The sequence below is a fragment of the Penicillium lagena genome (genome assembly GCF_028827675.1).
Source record: "Penicillium lagena strain IBT 129212 chromosome Unknown utg000005l_segment0_segment0, whole genome shotgun sequence".
NCBI classification, from domain to species: domain Eukaryota; kingdom Fungi; phylum Ascomycota; class Eurotiomycetes; order Eurotiales; family Aspergillaceae; genus Penicillium; species Penicillium lagena.
Window position 1 is genome coordinate 898,811 of NW_026623226.1, and position 17,693 is coordinate 916,503.

Genomic DNA, 17,693 nt, shown 5'->3' on the forward strand with positions numbered 1-17,693 from the left:
GATCGTGATAACGTAAAGAGGAGTAACATCTACTTCTCGGATTGTAATTGCATTACATCTATAATCCATCTTGGGTCCCCACCCAGAGTATAGAGTGGATCGGAGTCTACCTCCGAAATCCGACCTGCAGCAAGGAATCTCTAAGAATTCTCTAAGAATACCACTTCTGCATTTGTAATGCAGAGTAGGCTTTATCTGGAGTGTAGAGTGAACGGAGTCTGCTTCCTAAATCCGAATTTTATCTGGCTGAGCCAAGCCCGAGATTGAAAGTCTCTATATTCTCCACCTCGGAGAGAAGTTTCGGGAGCTCCGTGTGAGTGGAAACAGACAATGACATAATGGATTTATGGTGGACTCGATTTTCAGTTGAATACCTTGTAGAATTTGTGTACTTGGAGATATTGTACTGAGAAACATAGCAGCAACTTGAAGTATATACGGAGTCACTCTAGGTGACGATGGAAAGGCCGGTTGTGCGTGGTCTTTCAATCCGAAAGCGAGGCCTTTCCACGATGCGAGTCGCCTGTGAGGAGTGCGCCCCGACACGCGCTTCCCAGCTAGGCAAGAAAGATCATTATGACGAAGTTCTCCGACTTTGACGTGCTGTGCCTCGACCAACAGCAAGGGCATTTGAAGTTGGAGAATTATCCGTGCGGTAAAACAACACTGAAATAAATCAATGATTCCCTTTTCTCTTACTCCGTGTCTCTCTATTCAGACTTGTATGGTCGAGCCTACATTGCAAGTCCTGGCATTCGTTGTGCGCAATAGAAAGTTATATAATAATGTAAGTTACCAAACTACCAAGCTGCCAGTTCAAGTTTAGGAGACTTCAAGCCGATGCACTACAATTAATCCAATCAGACAATTTGAAAAGTTGGACTATCGAGAATGGATTTTGCAACCAGTCAATTACACCGAGAACATTACGACTATAAATATACGCACTTGCATGATAACTGGACCCGCCGGTTGATGTGGGAGATATTACGAAACGCCTTCTATCTAAGATGGGGGCTCTCGTGTCAAGCACCCCGTCAGTTTTCGAACTCCAGAATCTTCCCTCGTGAATTCCTCCCCAAACTGTCAGACTCAAATACCCTTGTTGTATGGGCCATCCGATCAACCTCCGCAATGTTGAGCTCGATCCGTCGAGGACTGCCACATTTCCTCAAGGGCGCCAAACGGCCAATCCCGTATCGCGCGATCGCTGTCTTATCTCCCCAGGATCTCGACCGGGCCAGGCGCGGAATTAGAGCTTGAGTGCTTTATAAGCCCCGCGATAACGGCTGGCCAATTACACGTGCCGATGTTCTTTTCTGGCGTCCACGTTGCCTGACCCAATATCCAAACCCAAGATATCCATGGGTATTTATTTTCTTGGGACCCATCCCACCCATCTGGGTACCCATGAAATACCCATTCTGGCATAACTTCCCAAGTAAGGACGCATGATTCGCTTACCTCATCCCCTGTCACCTGCCAGCCGTTATATTTAAACTCTTCGCGACCCATGGGTACTAATGGTGTACTCATGGGTGTCGGAAAATCGCTACCCACCGCTGGGTCTGTAACTCTCGCCCAAAACCCAGTCAATCGTGGATTTGTCCAACCCTATGTCCTTTCTGCTTCTGCGTTGCCTGATAGCACACCTTGTTGACCCTGTTGCTCGACGTGATCGAAGCCGCTACTATTGATTGTACGTTCCTTGCTGGTAGATGCCCCCTCCTTGATACCATCTCGACTGGATCAAATCCTGGGATATACTATTTCCATCGCTGCGATATGGTGGATCCACAGACGGGGACCCGCGTGGAATCGAATGCTCCGGTCACAGCGCGCAAGTACCGTTCGAAAAGACAGCGACCCTGCGATCTGTGCCGCAGCCGGAAAACCGTCTGCAAAGTCCTCAGTGGGAGTAGTGTCTGCGAATTGTGTAAAAAACTGGGGAAGAGTTGCGCTTTCGTCTTACAGCCACTCCGAAAGCAGCCACCGCGGCCCCTACCCAGCGCGGGCCACCTTCAGACTCATCCCTCACAAGACCGGAGAGCCTCTGGGAACACTCCAGAGGACCTAGTACGATGCGAGGCACGCACTGTCGTTAATGGGCCTGTGGATATTGCGTTTGATGTCGACATGTTCTTGGCCCCTGCGGCCACGGCTCAAACACCAACGTTCGACCATCCAACTCCATCGCTGAACACTATCCACTGGCCGTTTCTGGAGTCTTTTGACGGTAAGGACCTGACTTTGCTCACGTGAATGGTATGGCTGAGAGTATGTAACACTAACTCATGGAGAAGATGGCAACGACTTCGAAAGTCGTCCTTCGGTGACCGACTCTCGATCTCAAGCAGAAAGTCTATCACCTGTCCAACAAGAGAACAGAGTCGAGCGGCAGTGTCTCAATGGTGCCCCCGCGATTGGCTCCCAACAATCCGATTTCCACGAATATGCCTACCCTGCCGTGTCTGATGATGTATCGTCAATGCCGAGCGACGGGGATTGGCCCGAGGGATTCTCTCTAGACACACGACGGGGATACTCAACGCAACTGATCGGTTTGTCCAACGAGACGGACCCTTTCCTCCTACGTCACTTTCAGTATGACATGTTTGATAATTATTACATGTGCCGACTGATCTACCGCAAGATGACAGATGATGTGACTGTGCAAAGCCATATTAACAGTTCTACTGCGGGCGGGACTCCGGAGGTCCCGGCCAGCGAGGTCCCCGTCCATTTTCAAGTGTTCGACGACTCGATATGTGACGAGAACGTGAAAGCGATAGAGAGGGACTTTTCGGTCTACAATTCCGAGGCGGAGGATTGCGATCTGCTTTATAAGATCGTTCCAAAGAGCTTAGGCTTTCGGCTTTCAAACCTGTAAGATGACGGCACTTGCGTGGCTTGACTTTATCGCTGACTCCGTAGCTTTTTCAAATTTGTTCAACCATCATATCCCGTCTTTTCCGCGCGAGACTATGAGCGAATCAACACTAACGACGGATATGATCTTCCCGTGGGCCTCAAGGCAGCGATGTATGCCTTGGCCATGCCATTTTGCTTCATGGACGACCAGCTTTGTATGGACAAAGGCTACCTGGCACAACCACCAACGGACGGACTGTGGGGAATTGCCCAAAGAAGCTTGCAACGCCATTTCCAAAAGCCGCATCTCTGGTTGGTCCAACTTTGCCTGCTACTATTGCAGAGGCCCCCGCAAACTTTGCTGTCGGGGATTTACCAGGGTTATGGGCCTTGTCCTGCTCGGCCCTCGCAGCTGCCGAGTCATTGGGACTACATTTGGACCCATCGAACTGGCGCCTGCCGCGGTGGGAAGCTCGCCTGCGGAAGCGACTGTGGTGGATTGTATACTCTGATCATACCTGGCGTGCATTGGTCTCCGGGCGCCCTTCCCATCTGAGGTCCGATAGCTGGATCGTTCCAAGGCTCTGGCCGGAGGACCTGGAGGCGGATGAGTATACGAATGAAGAGGTCGGCAACGTGATTCGAAAGCAAAGTGCGTACTCACTCGCGTTGTTCGACTTGAGCATGATAGCGAACGATATTCTCACCGATCTGTAGTAAGTTTTGATGTCTCTTTGTTCCCGTTGTTGAATCTGCTTCTGATATCTGCTCTGTGCTTTTAGTAGCGCGAGAGCAGTGTGCGAGGCAAATACTCTACTTGAAATATTGGCCCGTGCACAACCTCTCAGGGCAAGGCTGCGGGAATGGCAACACTCTGTCTTTGGAGACCAGGCCTCCGAACCCGATTCTGGTGGACTTCGCCAATATGTTCATTTACGTATGGCCCTCATGACACTGGAGGTGCTTCTCTTCCGAGCCATCCTTCGAGCTCTAGTCTTTCCGCCTGCTTCAGGCGATGAGAGCTATACACAGTCGCACTCCGAACTCCTTCATGACAGTCAATCATGTGCTGAATCGGCAGTTGAGCTAATTTCCAGTCTCACATCGAAAGATTTCGTTGATTATTGGCCTTCATGTAGGTTCTCACCCACCACTGCACTGGTTAACTCCTAGCATACCTTTCAGTACACTATTAGTATCAGATGTTCATTTCTGTGGCTGTCCCGTTGAGCCTAGCTGACTCCTGGTTTTCTTTAGATGCAAGATATTACTTCGCTTACATATCGACATTTATACTTCTTCTTTTCGTGCAGTCACCCTCCGTGGAAATGGCTTCCCAGAACAAAGCATTGCTCGAAAGATGGAGAGAGATCATTCGCGCACAGGCACGAGCTTGGCCGGTTTTAAAGCTCGCTGCTATTAGACTCGATGCCATTTTCTTCGCGGGTCTGGAGAAAGTGGTGAACTGGGTGGGAATGGAGAGTCCGGCCCAAATCCTGTTGATCCTACAGCAGCCACGGTTTTCGAATTCCTGACAGGGGGACCGTTACGTTTTATCTGAAATACTCATTAGATAAGAGAAAGACCTCAATTGATAAGGGGTTGTTTGTTACATGGAGTACGCTGCAGGCCAGATCTACCTTTGTGGCTCATCTTCAATCATTGTTGTGATACAAATAACCAAATTCCATATATATTGAAACAATCTAACTAGTCAAATTATATGTTGCCTTCAACATCTTATCTAAAAGCCCGTGTACTTGCGTTCTAAGTATCTCAACGGAATATAGAGTATCGTAACAGACCCCATAGAAAGTTCCCAGCTGATATCAGTTCCATACGGGGCATTGCCCACCTTCAAAGCAATCGGACCAACCCACCAAGTCTGGCTCATGCAAATCAAGGCCATTACAGTGCCAATGACGAAGACCGAGAAAGCTGCGATCCCATGAGGAAGGCGCTTCCGATCGAACGCCGCAGAAATTTTATATGTATATCCGCGTCGGAAAACAAAATGCTCGATCAACAATATAGTGCAGAACGGCGTCAGCCAGTAGGCACAGATGTTCAAAAATCAGACATGACTGCCTCCAGATCATTGCGACCACCAATAGCAGCCGCCAGGAAGATAACGGCACCAATCAGAGACCAGACAATACGGGGAATGACTAGCAACTTTTGCGAGATCATTTGGATGCCGAGGCCCAGGGAGTAAACATTTGTAATGATAACTGCCACTGTCGAAAAGGACAAGATGAGCTCGATGAACTTGCCGAAGCCGGTGATGCTCGCGCTGTGTCCCGCGAAGCATTGGCCGATGAGGCCGCCCAGACCACCACTGTTATAGGCAGCGTTGAAAACGGGGTTGGCACTAAACACCAAAGTGCCAATAGCGGCTCCGAGGGCCTCAATGAGAAATTGGCTGCTAAAGAGGCCTGCAAAGGCATATAGGAAAGATTTCCACGGCGGAATGTTCGGACGCATGTACACCCCGTAGTCGGCGGCTATCGGCGCCCAGGCAAACTCATAGCCAATGATGGTAGTTCCGAATGACAGAACTGATGAGATTTCGGCGGCACCTTTGCCCATAGGCACATTCACAAAGTGTGGTGCTCCGAACCCCGCAAGGATACAGAAACAGATGATCATTGCTATCCAGGAGTACCTTTCATAGACGTGGACCAGATGATAGCCAAAGAGGCCAAAGACCACAGCTACCAGGCCAATGATGAGGACAGCTATGGCCATCGGTAGTTTCCCGTCTCCGACGTCATATAGAATGGTAGCACCAGCAATGCAGTTAACCATGGCCCATCCGATCTGGTTCAGACAGTTGAGTAGGACAAGCACCTTAGCTGGCCACCAACCAAAGCAGAAACGGGGAAGTATCATAGTGCGCAAGCCCATTTTAGGGCCAAAAGTTGCCAGCCAAGCTGCAGGGATCGCCCCAATTAAGTTAAAAAAGAGACAGCACAGGAACGAGTCCCACCATCCCAGGTAGAACAACGTAGGGCCCAGATATCCGAGAGCAATGGAAGCTGTTCCACAATTGGCACTGAAGAAGAAAGTAAACAGGTCTCGTGGATTCTGGTCGGTCCTCATGTCTTCTGGGATCTGCTCGACGCCGAATTCTTCCGCGCCAATGAGATTGATCCATCTGCGGATTTTGGACCAGGTGCTGTTGAACTCCGGTTCGAAACCCGTCCCGAGCTCGACGTCTTGCGGGGATGACGCCTCACTCACTGGCGGCTCCTTCATTTCTTTCTCGGTGATATGTTTGTTGTATATCTGACTCTGGCTTTCAATGATGGCCGGATCAGCCATGGTGGATCTTTGTCGAAGTCGACACAGAAAAGTCAGGAAATGGTGAGTGGAGGTATGAAAAGATTATTAGATTGAGATGAATGAATGTAGTAGTAACTGTATGGTGTTTCTCTTTGTCAAAAGTCTATGTCAAGCTTCTCGAACACCGTTTGGAAGCCCGCCCTGGATATAGTGCTAAGTTGGTTGTTCGGTTGGCTTACGTTCATGTCGGGCGTCGGGCGTCGGCCGTCAACCTTCTCGGGGGATAAGATAGTGGCACGACACGGTACCATGGATTCAATTTTAGCATCGGGCATGAGTACACTGAGCTTATTAGAAGAAGAAGAAAAATATTGTCGCCGGATCGATAGCCCATTGGAGATAGCAATTTTTCCTACATAAGAGTTTCGATAACTTATCGAAGTGAAACTCTAAAAGTTATCGTCGAACATCGTCGAGAAAGTGGAAGCTCATTTTTATTGGTTTTTTTGGGGGTTTTTTGGCCATTACATCAGGATATTCTTTGATCACCAAACTCCCTGTGACAAAGATGACTGCGACAGAATACGATGTCGTGATTGTGGGCGGTGGCCCTGTCGGTCTCTTGGTGGCATACCAGATGGCACGCTTCGGCGTGTCAGTGTGTGTACTTGAGAAGCAGGATACCAAGACACAGGAAAACTTTGGGCGAGCAATCGCTCTATTTCCCCGAACATTGGAGCAGCTGGATCAGCTCGACCTGATCCAGCCTATGCTGCAGAAGGGGTTCGCGTGCCGGGAGAGCGTCACCTACAAAGATGGAATTCAGCAGTAGGATACTCTTACTCTGTTTTTGTTATTCATTGCGGTACATGCTGACATTGAGCTCCTCTGACAAAAGGATTCCCGGAAGAGTCTGGACGTTCATGGAGAATATCAAAGACACTCAATTTGATTTCACCCTCGTTCTCCGACAAATGTATACCGAGGCTATCCTCCGTGAAAAACTAGAGTCTGTTGGCGCAGTCTACTATCAGTCAACAGAGTGTACTGGCTTTGAGATTGATGATGCTGCACCACTAGATGCCTACGGTGTTACATCTCATTTTGTGGATACACAAACTCAAAAACCTATGACTCTGCGCAGCAAGTTCATAATTGGCGCGGACGGCGGTCGCAGTTTTGTCCGCAAACATGCTGAGATCCCCTTTGATGGCGATACATCTGAAGACAAGTGGATTCGGATTGATGGCATCGTGGAAACGGACATGTCCATCAATCGTGCTTATGGGTGAGTTGATCTTGACTTCCATTGGTACATGGATGCTAACCAGCCAATACAAAAGTGCTATCGAAAGCAAATCACACGGAAACATCCTCTGGGCGCCCCTGGATCATGGAGCGACACGCATAGGCTACGCTTACACTGCTGAGATCGCTGCGAAGTATCCCGAGGGAGTGACTGAGGAGGTCGCTGTAAAGGAAGCCATCGAAGGCATGAAGCCATTTCACGTCAAATTCACAGAGGTGCACTGGTGGACACTGTAAGTTGTCTCATAGACCCTACACAGGAAGAGAGAGGAAGGCTGATGGATGATAGGTATACAATTGGACAGCGTATGGCCCGCGATTTCTCGACTAAGGAACGAGTCTTCCTTTGCGGCGATGCCGCTCACACTCACAGCAGCGGCGCCGCGCAAGGATTGAACACCGGCATTCACGACGCAGTGAACCTGGGTTGGAAACTAGCCTTGCAGATCCGTGGCTTCACTCGACCAGAGGTCCTGAAGACCTACTCTGCTGAGCGCAAGACTGCCGTTGAGAAATTGATCAACTATGACAAGGACATTTCTCTTCTCATGACCCACAAATGGCCAGCATGGTATGTCGGGGACAAAAATGCTGATCCGTATCTTGTCCTAGGCAAGATTTTTGAGCAGGCAGCATCTTTCAATACCGGGTTGGGCATCTCGTATCCTGAAAATGTCCTCAATCAGGCTCCGTCAGGGAAATTCGGCGTCGAGCCAGGGACTCGCTCTCCCGACGCCGAGATTACTGTACCTGGAATCAACCTCAAGACTAGCGTCCACCAGGTCGCTCGCAATCTGGGAAACTTTTGGGTCTTTGTGTTCACAGGACAGGTAGAATTTACCGGGTCTACACTAAAAGCGCTCCTGAGTTATCTGGAAACCGACAAAGAGCTGTATTCCCATCCAGCTCTGCGGTGGATTACAGTTAGTGCCACGTCCGGGTGCTCGCCTTACGAAGCATTGGGTATGCAACCGTTTGGCGATACGTACTTTGACCCAACTGGCAAGGCCCATGCTGCGTATGGAGTTGACTTGACTAAAGGAGGAGTCGTGATTTTAAGGCCCGATGGGTTAATTGGGTCTGGGTGCGGCCTCAATGGGACGTCAATCAGGGAATACTTTTCGAAAATTATGAATTTATAGACGATAGTCGGAATTGTTTGTCTTTTACAGGGTATTTTGGATTCAATTTCTGTATATTAGTTAACAATAGCTTAGAAATTTCTTGAGTTTTAAAAATAAAATGACTGGGATTTTTTTAAACGAGATAATTTGATATTTGTTTGAAATACCAATTAACAAAGAGATAAAGAATTTATCTAAAATAAGTTCTATAACTTAGTGGATGATCTGATGAACACTAATCTATCTAAATAAATCGACATAGCTCATATTCTTATGAACGTTTGTTACAATCGTCTCCGATTAACTAGAGCAACAAAAAGATGCAATTCTACTCCGAGACCTTACTTAAAAACAGAACCTGCGCGTTGCAGTGAGCCTTCATTCCATCAACGCCCCATTCCGACCCAAGACCACTTTGCTTGTGTCCCCCAAAAGGAGCCAGCGGTGATAATTCGAAATGCGTATTGACCCATACGGTCCCTGCCTGGAGCTGCTTCGCAATCTTGCCCGCCCTGTCGAGGTCCTTGCCCCAAACCGATGCACCAAGTCCGGTTACCGTGTTGTTGGCTCGTTCAATGACATCTTTCTCAACTCTCCACTTGAGAAGGGGAACGATCGGACCTAGACAGAATTAGAAGTGAAACCCATGGTAGGTAAGGGAGAATCTTACCAAATGGCTCGTCCACGACAATCCGTGAGTCTTCCGGCGGGTTATCAATGATCGTAGGATGGATGAAATATCCGGTCGATTCATCGATCTTCCCTCCAGTCACTGCTTTCCAACCCTGTTCCTCAATGTCATCGAAAAAGGTCTTCACACGGGCGTATTGCATCGAGTTCTGGATCGGTCCGTGGGTGGTGGTTGGCTGAGAGCCGTCTCCAACGACGTAGGCATCGACGCTCTTGATCATGGCTTCCTTGAACTTCTCGTAAATCAACTCGTGTACGTAGATGCGCTTGATATTCAAGCAAATCTGAAAAAGACAACATGAGTGGTATTCTAGGGTGCAGGCGAAATGGTAACCTACTTGACCAGTGTTCAAGAACGAAAAGGTTGCAATCTAGCAGAAAACACTGGTCAGCGGGGAATATAAAAGCTAGTGAAGATGCTGCTTTTACCTGGTCGGCGACCTTCTCGATATCCACATCTGGGAGAATAATAGCAGGATCATTGCCGCCGCTGGGTATGTTAACATATTTGGACATCAGGTAATGATGCTTGCGTGGCGGCTTACAGTTCGAGGGTTACCCGTTTCAGAGTTTTGCTAGCACTCTGCACCACGTTTTTCCCGGTTGCAGTCGATCCCGTGAAGTTGATCTTGTCAATGCCAGGATGACTTGTCATCCATGGCCCGAGATTATCATCACCACTTAGACATTGGACCACCCCCGGAGGGAAAAACTGCTGCGCCAATTCGACCAGCTTCAGGCCGCAGTATGGAGTGAAAGGTCTGTTCTCTGCGGGTTAGCGAAATTGTTCCAACCCTCTCGACTGTCGTGCGAGGGAACGTACGAAGGCTTTACGATGACAACGTTACCGGTCAAAACAGCCGGCGCAATCTTGGCGACCGCTAGACGGATAGGGAAATTCCAAGGAACAATAGCCGCGACGACACCAAGTGGCGTATACCTATTGATCACGGTGTGCTGCTCGTTGTCCTCAATTATCTCGTCCGGGAGAGAAATACTAGCAAGTCCGCGAATCCATTCCGGCGCACCTCCGACCTCCATCCAAGCCTGCTTTGTCTGCCCTTACTCCGTAAGCATTTGATGCATATCTCGCAAAGTTTCATGACAACTGCGATCGATGTCGAAACTTACAGGCCTTCCCTGCTCTCGTGTAAGAAGCTCTACCAAAGCGGCTGAGTGCGCCTCCACCGCATCGGCATACGCAATGGTAGCCTTCTGGCGCTCCTCAAACGGCGTCCGAGACCATTTCTTAAATGCGACCTTTCCAGCAGCGACCGCGTTGTCGAGATCCTTTTCCGTCGCTACCGGGACCGGAGGCAAAGCCTGCTTGTTTGCAGGGTTGATACCATGCCGCGTCTGCTCAGTTGCGGCGCTCTTGCCATTGATTATTTGAATATAATCTCGCGAGAAATCCAGCGTTGTGCCGTTGCTTGCCATGACAAATTCGTCTTCGGGTCCGTCGTTCAGACAGCTGACTCGGAGTACGTTAAGGTTTCCTGATTTTGGAGAGTAATAACAATGCGATCTTTTTTGGCGCCACAATCAGGTTCCATACATTAGTACTATTAATAACAAACGTGCGGCGGTCATACTTCGTTCTTATCGCCCGACAACTCTGTCGGTGGATTTGACGGGCGACGGGAACATATCGGAGTGCCACCGCCACCCGCTTCGAATTAACCCCATCTGACAGGGAGCAGAAATGGAATATGCATCTTTGAGTAGTACGATTAGATAGAAGTATCCAATCGAGGAATCTCCTCTTGATATACACGTATCTATCCTACGTATGGATGTATAATCGTAGATACGTTCCGAAAAGTCCTAGGTTCTGCTCGTTGGACCTGTATTATACGTTGGTATTTTGCCAGTCGATGCAGAGAAGTGAAACTCCAATATGCAACGACTAAAAATACCTTGATGGTTTTTGGTGATCTAGTGGTATCCTTCCTTTGGTAATTTTCTATGTTTATAAGTCTAGATCTATGATCACGGCAGATTGGCGAAGAAATTTGGTTTCGCATTGGTTGACCATCGTTATTACACAGTAGCTATGGAGCTGTGCGTACTTTAAGACATAAACGTATATAACCGGAGCCTGTAGAGCAATTGATCTCAATAATCCAAATGGAGTAAAAACATTATCAATCATTATCTCTGGCTTTGGACGCATCATGACCGTGGAAGATTCTAGGCAGCCTTCGCTTTCTGCTCTGCAAGCCACTCCCGGGCAATTTCCTCGTGAGTGTAGAACTCGACACTCTCGCCCCAGCTCTTTAGCCAAGTCAATACCCGTTCAGCCATGCCGATGATGTGCGCCATTCCACTTGTGTCGGGATGCATGAGGATCGGGAAGATGAAATCAGCGGAGCTGCTGCCTTCCTCGCTATTCTCCCACAGCCACATGAACTTGTCCTTCCACATCTGCTCCACGACACGCGTGCTGACGTAGCCGTTACTGTTTGCCAGATGAGGCAGGTACTGGAGAGGCATCATGTCTTCGTTGTACCAGCCGCACGGGATCTCGACCAGGGGATGCTGACCGCCGGTAGGGTATGCCTCTGTTCCCAACGGAGTGGGGTGCAGCCATGAGGAAGCATTCTGGGTGAAATCGATGGTCTTGATGGGCGGGTCGCTGGGCGTGAAGTATGGTTGCGAGTCATGGTGCATGAGGGATGTGTCGTACAGGAACTCGTGTTTGCGGAGTAGATCCACGGTGGTCTCGCGGATGGTATACATGGGCGCACGGTATCCTCTAGGTTTTTTACCACAGAGCTTGGTGGCAACATCGATACACTTATCAAGCACGTCTCGCTCTTGCTCAGGGGTCATCTGGTAAATTCCTTCGTGGGCGTACCCGTGCAATCCGATCTCGGCTCCAGATTCCACGATCTTCTGGACCGTCGACGGGAAGGTTTCCATGGTGTGTCCTGGGATGAACCATGTCACTTTGTTCGCGATGTCAAATTTTTGTAGCATGTTGAGGAGACGAACTGCGCCGACTCGGCCAGCGAAGATACCGGAGCTGTAATCAGCCATGTTGTTATCAGGGTGGCAGCCGGTTCCTAGCCAGTGAGAAACGGCATCGAAGTCGAAGGAGAGTGCCACCTTCACGCGACGGCGAGAAGGACGTGCAAGGCCTCGTGGAACAGACTGTGTAATGAGCGTTGTTGAAGCCTCGGGAGCGGTTACAGGACTCGTGGCGTCGAGGATGTCGTATTCGCAGTCGGTGGGCATGCCGCCGTTGACCGGCTCCAAGTCTTGAGGACAAGAACTCATGACCAGAATCAAATCCGCGTGGGCTCTCAAGAAAACATATTGGCCCTTCTCGCTAGTCGGCGGCCTGATATCCAGACCTCCGTGATGATCGATGGCCACATTCATGAACACGTTGAAGGGGTCGGGTACCCAGTCATCGGCGATGTTGAAAGCAGGGAAAGTCTCTTTCAAGGCAGTGTGCATATTCTCGGTGCAATTGTCATGATGTCCTTGGAAACCTTGCATGCGATACCGGTTTGCATCGCACGCAGACCAGATGATGTCGTGGACTCCTTTCGTCGTATCTTCTTCTAGCGTCACCATAGGCTTGCGACGGGTGCTGTACAATGCGTCGCCAGTCTTCACGGAGACCTTGAGAAGGATTGTCCGGGTATGGACCATCGAGAGAAAGTCGTGGGGGTCATTCGGGTTGAAAGCCCAGAAGTCACACACCTGCTTGCCATGGGTATTGGTGATCTTGATGGCTTGGCCTTTGCGGATTTGGACGGCGACCGCTTTACGGGCTGGAATGAGGCCCATTTTGCGTGACACGATTCGTGTTGCTAGTCAATAATAATCGTGATAATAGAAGATGAATAGAAGAAGCTTAGATAACTCGGAGATTGGGATAACAAAACCACTGGTATTAAATAATATCGAAGTGGCGGGGGAGCTGCGGTCGCCCGTTAGGGCACAGTGGGGTCAGTATCGCCCGCTAGCGCGCAATAACGTTCTTATCGCATCGCCCGTGTGGCGGGCGACAGGATAACGAACGCATGCCGGACCCACTGTGTAGGTTAGAAATAAAACATCATTATTCATTATGGTTTGGATTCTTGCCAACCATGTTTTTGGCAGGAAGACGAGGCTTCTCCTTACCTTCATTCTCTCGCCCAGTAAAGCAATCCTGGAAATCTCCGGCAATATACACTTTCAGGGATTTCTCCGTCATGTCTCGTCGCCCAAGATTCACCAGCGAACTCTCTGAGCTCGAAGTCTCACAGTTAAGGGCCAATCAGGAGCGATTGATGAAGGATTTACACCACAGTTGTCAATGGGGAACAGGAGTAAAATGGGGTAGGTATGTATCCTCCGAAGCATTTTCCTACTTGCATTGGGGAGTAAACTGAAAGGTGCTTGCGTGACACAGCGACCCAACGGAAACGGGCATGGCACGCCTCGCCTTGTCCCAAGAGGACAAGGATGTTCGAGACTGGTTTGTTGCAAAGATGAAACAGCTGCGATGTAATATTACTGTTGATGAGATGGGCAACATCTTTGCAGTGCGTCCGGGGCGTCGGACGGACGTCCCGGCCACATTCATTGGCAGTCACCTGGATACACAACCAACAGGTGGAAGGTATGATGGTATTCTAGGAGTCCTAGTAGGAATTGAAGCACTCCAGGTGATGGATGATCTTGGTCTTGAGTCCGAAGGAGGTATTGGCGTGGTCAATTGGACGAAGTGAGACTCTTTGCAATGGTGTTACGAAGGTGTTACTGAAAGAAACTAACCCGTTTCCCTTAGTGAAGAGGGTGCTCGTTTTCCGATGACCATCATCGCCTCAGGGGTATGGGCGGGGAGCTGGTCCCTCTCCCACTGCCATTCTCTCAAAGAGGTCCCTACAGTTGCCTCTCGTCCTAGTGCTACTTCTAGTCCGGAAACTTTGAAGGAGGCTCTCCAGAAGATTGGCTACTTGGGAGACACACCCTGCTCGTACGAGGCAATGCCCATGGCCGCTCATTTTGAGCTGCATATCGAACAAGGGCCTCATTTGGTATCTTCCGGGCAACAGATTGGGGTTGTCACTGGCGCTCAAGCATATCGCTGGTACAATATCAAAGTTGTCGGATCAGATTGTCATTCTGGAACCACGGCTTTCAAACATCGGGCCGACGCCATGTATGCTGCTGCCCGGATGATGGTAAAAGCCCGAGAGGTTAGCTCCACCCACGGTTGTTTGGCCAGTATCGGTATCGTCCAGGCACTCCCTGGAAGCGTCAACACAGTCCCTGGGTTGGTAACTTTCAGCCTTGATGTTCGAGGACCGAAGATGGATATGGTGGCACAGGTGGAGACGGAGCTGAGAAAGGAGTTTGAAGTGATTGCGAGGAATGACCAGGAGAGTAAACCGTGTTCGGTCGAGTGGAGGGTGGATTTTAATTCACCTTCCGTTGAATTTCATCAAGACTGCATCGACTGTGTCCAGGAATCTGCCGAAGCAGTCGTCCCGGATCCGAAATCACAGATTCGGCATATGATCAGTGGGGCCGGCCACGATAGTGTCAGCACGTCGAAACGGGTCCCAACAAGCATGATCTTCGTTCCTTGTAAAGACGGGGTTAGCCACCACCCTCAAGAATACTGCGCACCGCAGGACTGTGCCGCCGGGGCATCGGTGATGCTTCAAGCAGCAATTCGATACGATCGGAAGAGATTTGCATAGATTGTCCGCGGAGCGAAGCTATACGGTATAGCGGGGGTATAGTGGGTTAGTTACTTTTATTGGGCAAATGCGCAGTCATTCAGTTGACACTATTGACCGAGGATAACATCCAATATGCGTGGTTGAGAAATGTGTCCGCGGTGTAGCTTTGAGCCCAGGAAGTGCAACCAAAACCATAGAATCAAAGAGCGGCGATCTAGAAAGTGTTGTGATCAGTATGAGAGGCATCAATTGATCTCAGAGCTTGTTTTCTCCCTTATAGAATCAGTGCCTTCCTTCTTTTTATTCTGAGACACCAATCCCAACTAGGAAGGTAACTATTTCGTCGTGGAGGTGATGATGATTAGTTAACTAGCGGTGACAGCTAGTTGTATAGGTACCTTAAAGAGGTAGGTACCTAATATTTGGGGCTAAAACCCCGAATAGTCGGGGGGATTCTACTCCCCGAGTAAATGCTCAGGGACCACGTCGGGTAGTCACCGTGGTCTACGTAGGTGGTGGCAAACCACTCCGACCCGCAAATGATTCGTTATAATAGGCGGTTGGTATAGCTGGGATCTAATTTAACTGTAATATTTTAATACGTACCTAGGGTATCCTTGATGTACAGAAAACGGGGTCTCGATAATCCAACTAAAAATATCGCTAACGAGCGCACTAAGCGACTAGGTTGGTTTAACTAACTTTGATCGCTTCTGCAGAGTCAGATGGCGCGATGGTACAATATTAATGGATAAAAGAGGAAAGTCTTGTTGGTTTCAGCCAGCATGCATGAAGTGCAAAGATTTGTCTTACTCGCGAAAGTTGATAATAACGCCATTCTTCAGATTTAAAAAAAGAACAGAGAAAACATGCCTTTACGCGTCATCGTGGTAGGGGCCGGTATTGCGGGACTCTGCGCTGCCGTGGCGCTGCGACAGCATGGGCACTCAGTGACGGTGAAGAGACCAAACCTTCCCATTGAAAAACAGAGATAGAGATAGAACGCTAATGAAGCAAGCAAATCAAATTTTCGTGGTTTACAGATATTTGAAAAGTCCAAGTTCGCCACGGATATCGGCGCTGCTATTGCCCTCTCTCCCAACGGCGTGCTCGTTCTGCAAGGCCTGGGCTTTTCTTTCCAGAATGCCCGCGCCCAGTCCCAGGATGTATGGGAATCGCTTGATGGCCGGACTTTGGACCGTCTCGCGTACGCCCAAGTGACCGATGCGCAGGAGAGATTCGGCGCTCCGTTTCTGGCCATTCATCGCGTGGATCTCCATACCGAATTGCTTCGGCTTGCTCTGGAAGATGACCACGAGGGCGGCTCCTGCTCACCACCGACAACGCTTCATCTCAACTGTCGCATTGTTGCAGTGCAACCCGAGCAGGGAACGGTTCAGTTGGAGGACGGTTCGCTGCACCATGCCGATTTGGTCGTCGCTGCCGACGGCCTACGGTCCGTAATCCGACCAGCCGTGGTGAGTCGCGAGAAAGAAGAAGAAGCAAAGCCCACTCCATCCGGCATGAGTGCGTTCCGGTTCCTCGTTCCGACCGCCAGCCTGAAACACGATGCTGTGTATGAGAGAGCGAAGAAATGGAAGAACGCCCGAGGAGTCACGGTCATGGCCGATACTCAAGATCTTGACTTTAAAGATCGCCATATTGTCTGGTATGCGTGCCAGGGGTAAGTCGACCAACAATCTTTTTCCCCCTTGTTTTCATCTTTTGTTTTGACGTTGTTGATTCTCCCGCATTAAAGGGATCAGGTGCAAAACTTTGTTGGCATTCAACCTACAAAAGACCTTGAAGATGACGACCAGGGTAAGAAAGAAAAGAGAAAGAGAGAGATGAATAATACGATGCTAACCAGTTTAAACCCATGAAGATGAAGGAGACATAAAGCTTCAAATGTTGCAAGAATTCGGCCACTTCCACCCAGATATAAAAAAGCTACTGAGGTGAGAAAACAACTCACCGAAAGCAGAAGATAGACGACACAGCGACTAAAGGTTGATTCCAGCTCCGCGGAGAATGTGAAGCTCTGGCCGTTATTCGTCCATAAGCCATTGAACAGTTGGACATACGGTCGGGTCATCCTAATTGGAGATGCAGCGCATCCCGTACGTTTCCATCCTCATTCAGTTTGAAAATTTATGTTTCTCATTCTAAGACTTCTTTTCTGCAATGCAGATGTTGCCCTTCGGCGGTCAAGGATCTAACCAAGCGATGGAAGACGGAGGGGCTTTGGGAACCCTCTTGGCCGGAGTCCACCATGCCGCCGATATCCCCGAAAGGTTGGCCATTTTTGAGGACATTCGCCGGCTTCGTGCATCACGAGTCCAGATCTTGTCCCGAGTGCGCATTGGGACCGAAGATCGCGTCAGGCAGGAGCTGGAGGCGTATTGCAAACCCGAAGACACTGGTGAGGCCACTCAATTATTTTCTCTCTCACCTGAATCAAGTTCTTTGTTCTTTGATCAACATTTCTGTCATTTCTTAGACTGATTTGATAATGATAGTGCCGACTACGTTTGCCGCTAGACAAGCTCATGATTCCGGGTTCAATGTTCTGGCCGCATGCCGAGACGCCCTCCATCAGAGGGGTTTATCAAACTTGGACATCTAGGGACAATCGATAACTAAACGGAATTGACTGAATTGGGGGTACTTGCGAGCGGCACATGCATGGGTTCATTGGTTGATAATGCATGCAGACACACGCAGCAGC

The 17,693-nt window shown here is 49.4% G+C and overlaps 8 protein-coding genes across 8 annotated transcripts; 5 read left to right on the plus strand and 3 right to left on the minus strand.

Annotated features, from left to right (window-relative positions):
* Window positions 1-1,785: 1,785 nt before the first annotated feature.
* On the plus strand, window positions 1,786-2,262 carry N7510_007049 (transcription factor domain-containing protein; the record flags this gene model as incomplete). Its single annotated transcript, XM_056978974.1, has 1 exon — window positions 1,786-2,262. The coding sequence occupies one exon, from the start codon at window positions 1,786-1,788 to the stop codon at window positions 2,260-2,262; it is 477 nt and encodes a 158-aa protein (XP_056832017.1).
* A 226-nt stretch (window positions 2,263-2,488) lies between these two features.
* Window positions 2,489-3,588, plus strand: N7510_007050 (fungal specific transcription factor domain-containing protein; the record flags this gene model as incomplete). Its single annotated transcript, XM_056978975.1, has 3 exons — window positions 2,489-2,886; window positions 2,935-3,086; window positions 3,173-3,588. The coding sequence occupies 3 exons, from the start codon at window positions 2,489-2,491 to the stop codon at window positions 3,586-3,588; spliced, it is 966 nt and encodes a 321-aa protein (XP_056832018.1).
* A 1,350-nt stretch (window positions 3,589-4,938) lies between these two features.
* Window positions 4,939-6,195, minus strand: N7510_007051 (uncharacterized protein; the record flags this gene model as incomplete). Its single annotated transcript, XM_056978976.1, has 1 exon — window positions 4,939-6,195. The coding sequence occupies one exon, from the start codon at window positions 6,193-6,195 to the stop codon at window positions 4,939-4,941; it is 1,257 nt and encodes a 418-aa protein (XP_056832019.1).
* A 529-nt stretch (window positions 6,196-6,724) lies between these two features.
* Window positions 6,725-8,606, plus strand: N7510_007052 (2-4-dichlorophenol 6-monooxygenase; the record flags this gene model as incomplete). Its single annotated transcript, XM_056978977.1, has 4 exons — window positions 6,725-6,984; window positions 7,055-7,444; window positions 7,500-7,697; window positions 7,754-8,606. 4 exons carry the CDS (start codon window positions 6,725-6,727, stop codon window positions 8,604-8,606), a joined length of 1,701 nt encoding a protein of 566 aa, XP_056832020.1.
* A 310-nt stretch (window positions 8,607-8,916) lies between these two features.
* N7510_007053 (aldehyde dehydrogenase family protein) lies at window positions 8,917-10,715 on the minus strand (the record flags this gene model as incomplete). The annotated part of the gene is made up of 7 exons (XM_056978978.1): window positions 8,917-9,209; window positions 9,259-9,562; window positions 9,617-9,649; window positions 9,708-9,768; window positions 9,824-10,039; window positions 10,102-10,334; window positions 10,410-10,715. 7 exons carry the CDS (start codon window positions 10,713-10,715, stop codon window positions 8,917-8,919), a joined length of 1,446 nt encoding a protein of 481 aa, XP_056832021.1.
* Window positions 10,716-11,468: 753 nt separating this feature from the next.
* N7510_007054 (polysaccharide deacetylase family protein) lies at window positions 11,469-13,076 on the minus strand (the record flags this gene model as incomplete). The annotated part of the gene is made up of 1 exon (XM_056978979.1): window positions 11,469-13,076. The coding sequence occupies one exon, from the start codon at window positions 13,074-13,076 to the stop codon at window positions 11,469-11,471; it is 1,608 nt and encodes a 535-aa protein (XP_056832022.1).
* Window positions 13,077-13,486: 410 nt separating this feature from the next.
* N7510_007055 (M20 family metallo-hydrolase) lies at window positions 13,487-14,983 on the plus strand (the record flags this gene model as incomplete). The annotated part of the gene is made up of 3 exons (XM_056978980.1): window positions 13,487-13,617; window positions 13,687-14,001; window positions 14,065-14,983. The coding sequence occupies 3 exons, from the start codon at window positions 13,487-13,489 to the stop codon at window positions 14,981-14,983; spliced, it is 1,365 nt and encodes a 454-aa protein (XP_056832023.1).
* Window positions 14,984-15,834: 851 nt separating this feature from the next.
* N7510_007056 (FAD-dependent oxidoreductase) lies at window positions 15,835-17,591 on the plus strand (the record flags this gene model as incomplete). The annotated part of the gene is made up of 5 exons (XM_056978981.1): window positions 15,835-15,921; window positions 16,009-16,649; window positions 16,986-17,085; window positions 17,156-17,387; window positions 17,485-17,591. The coding sequence occupies 5 exons, from the start codon at window positions 15,835-15,837 to the stop codon at window positions 17,589-17,591; spliced, it is 1,167 nt and encodes a 388-aa protein (XP_056832024.1).
* Between the last annotated feature and the right edge of the window lie 102 nt (window positions 17,592-17,693).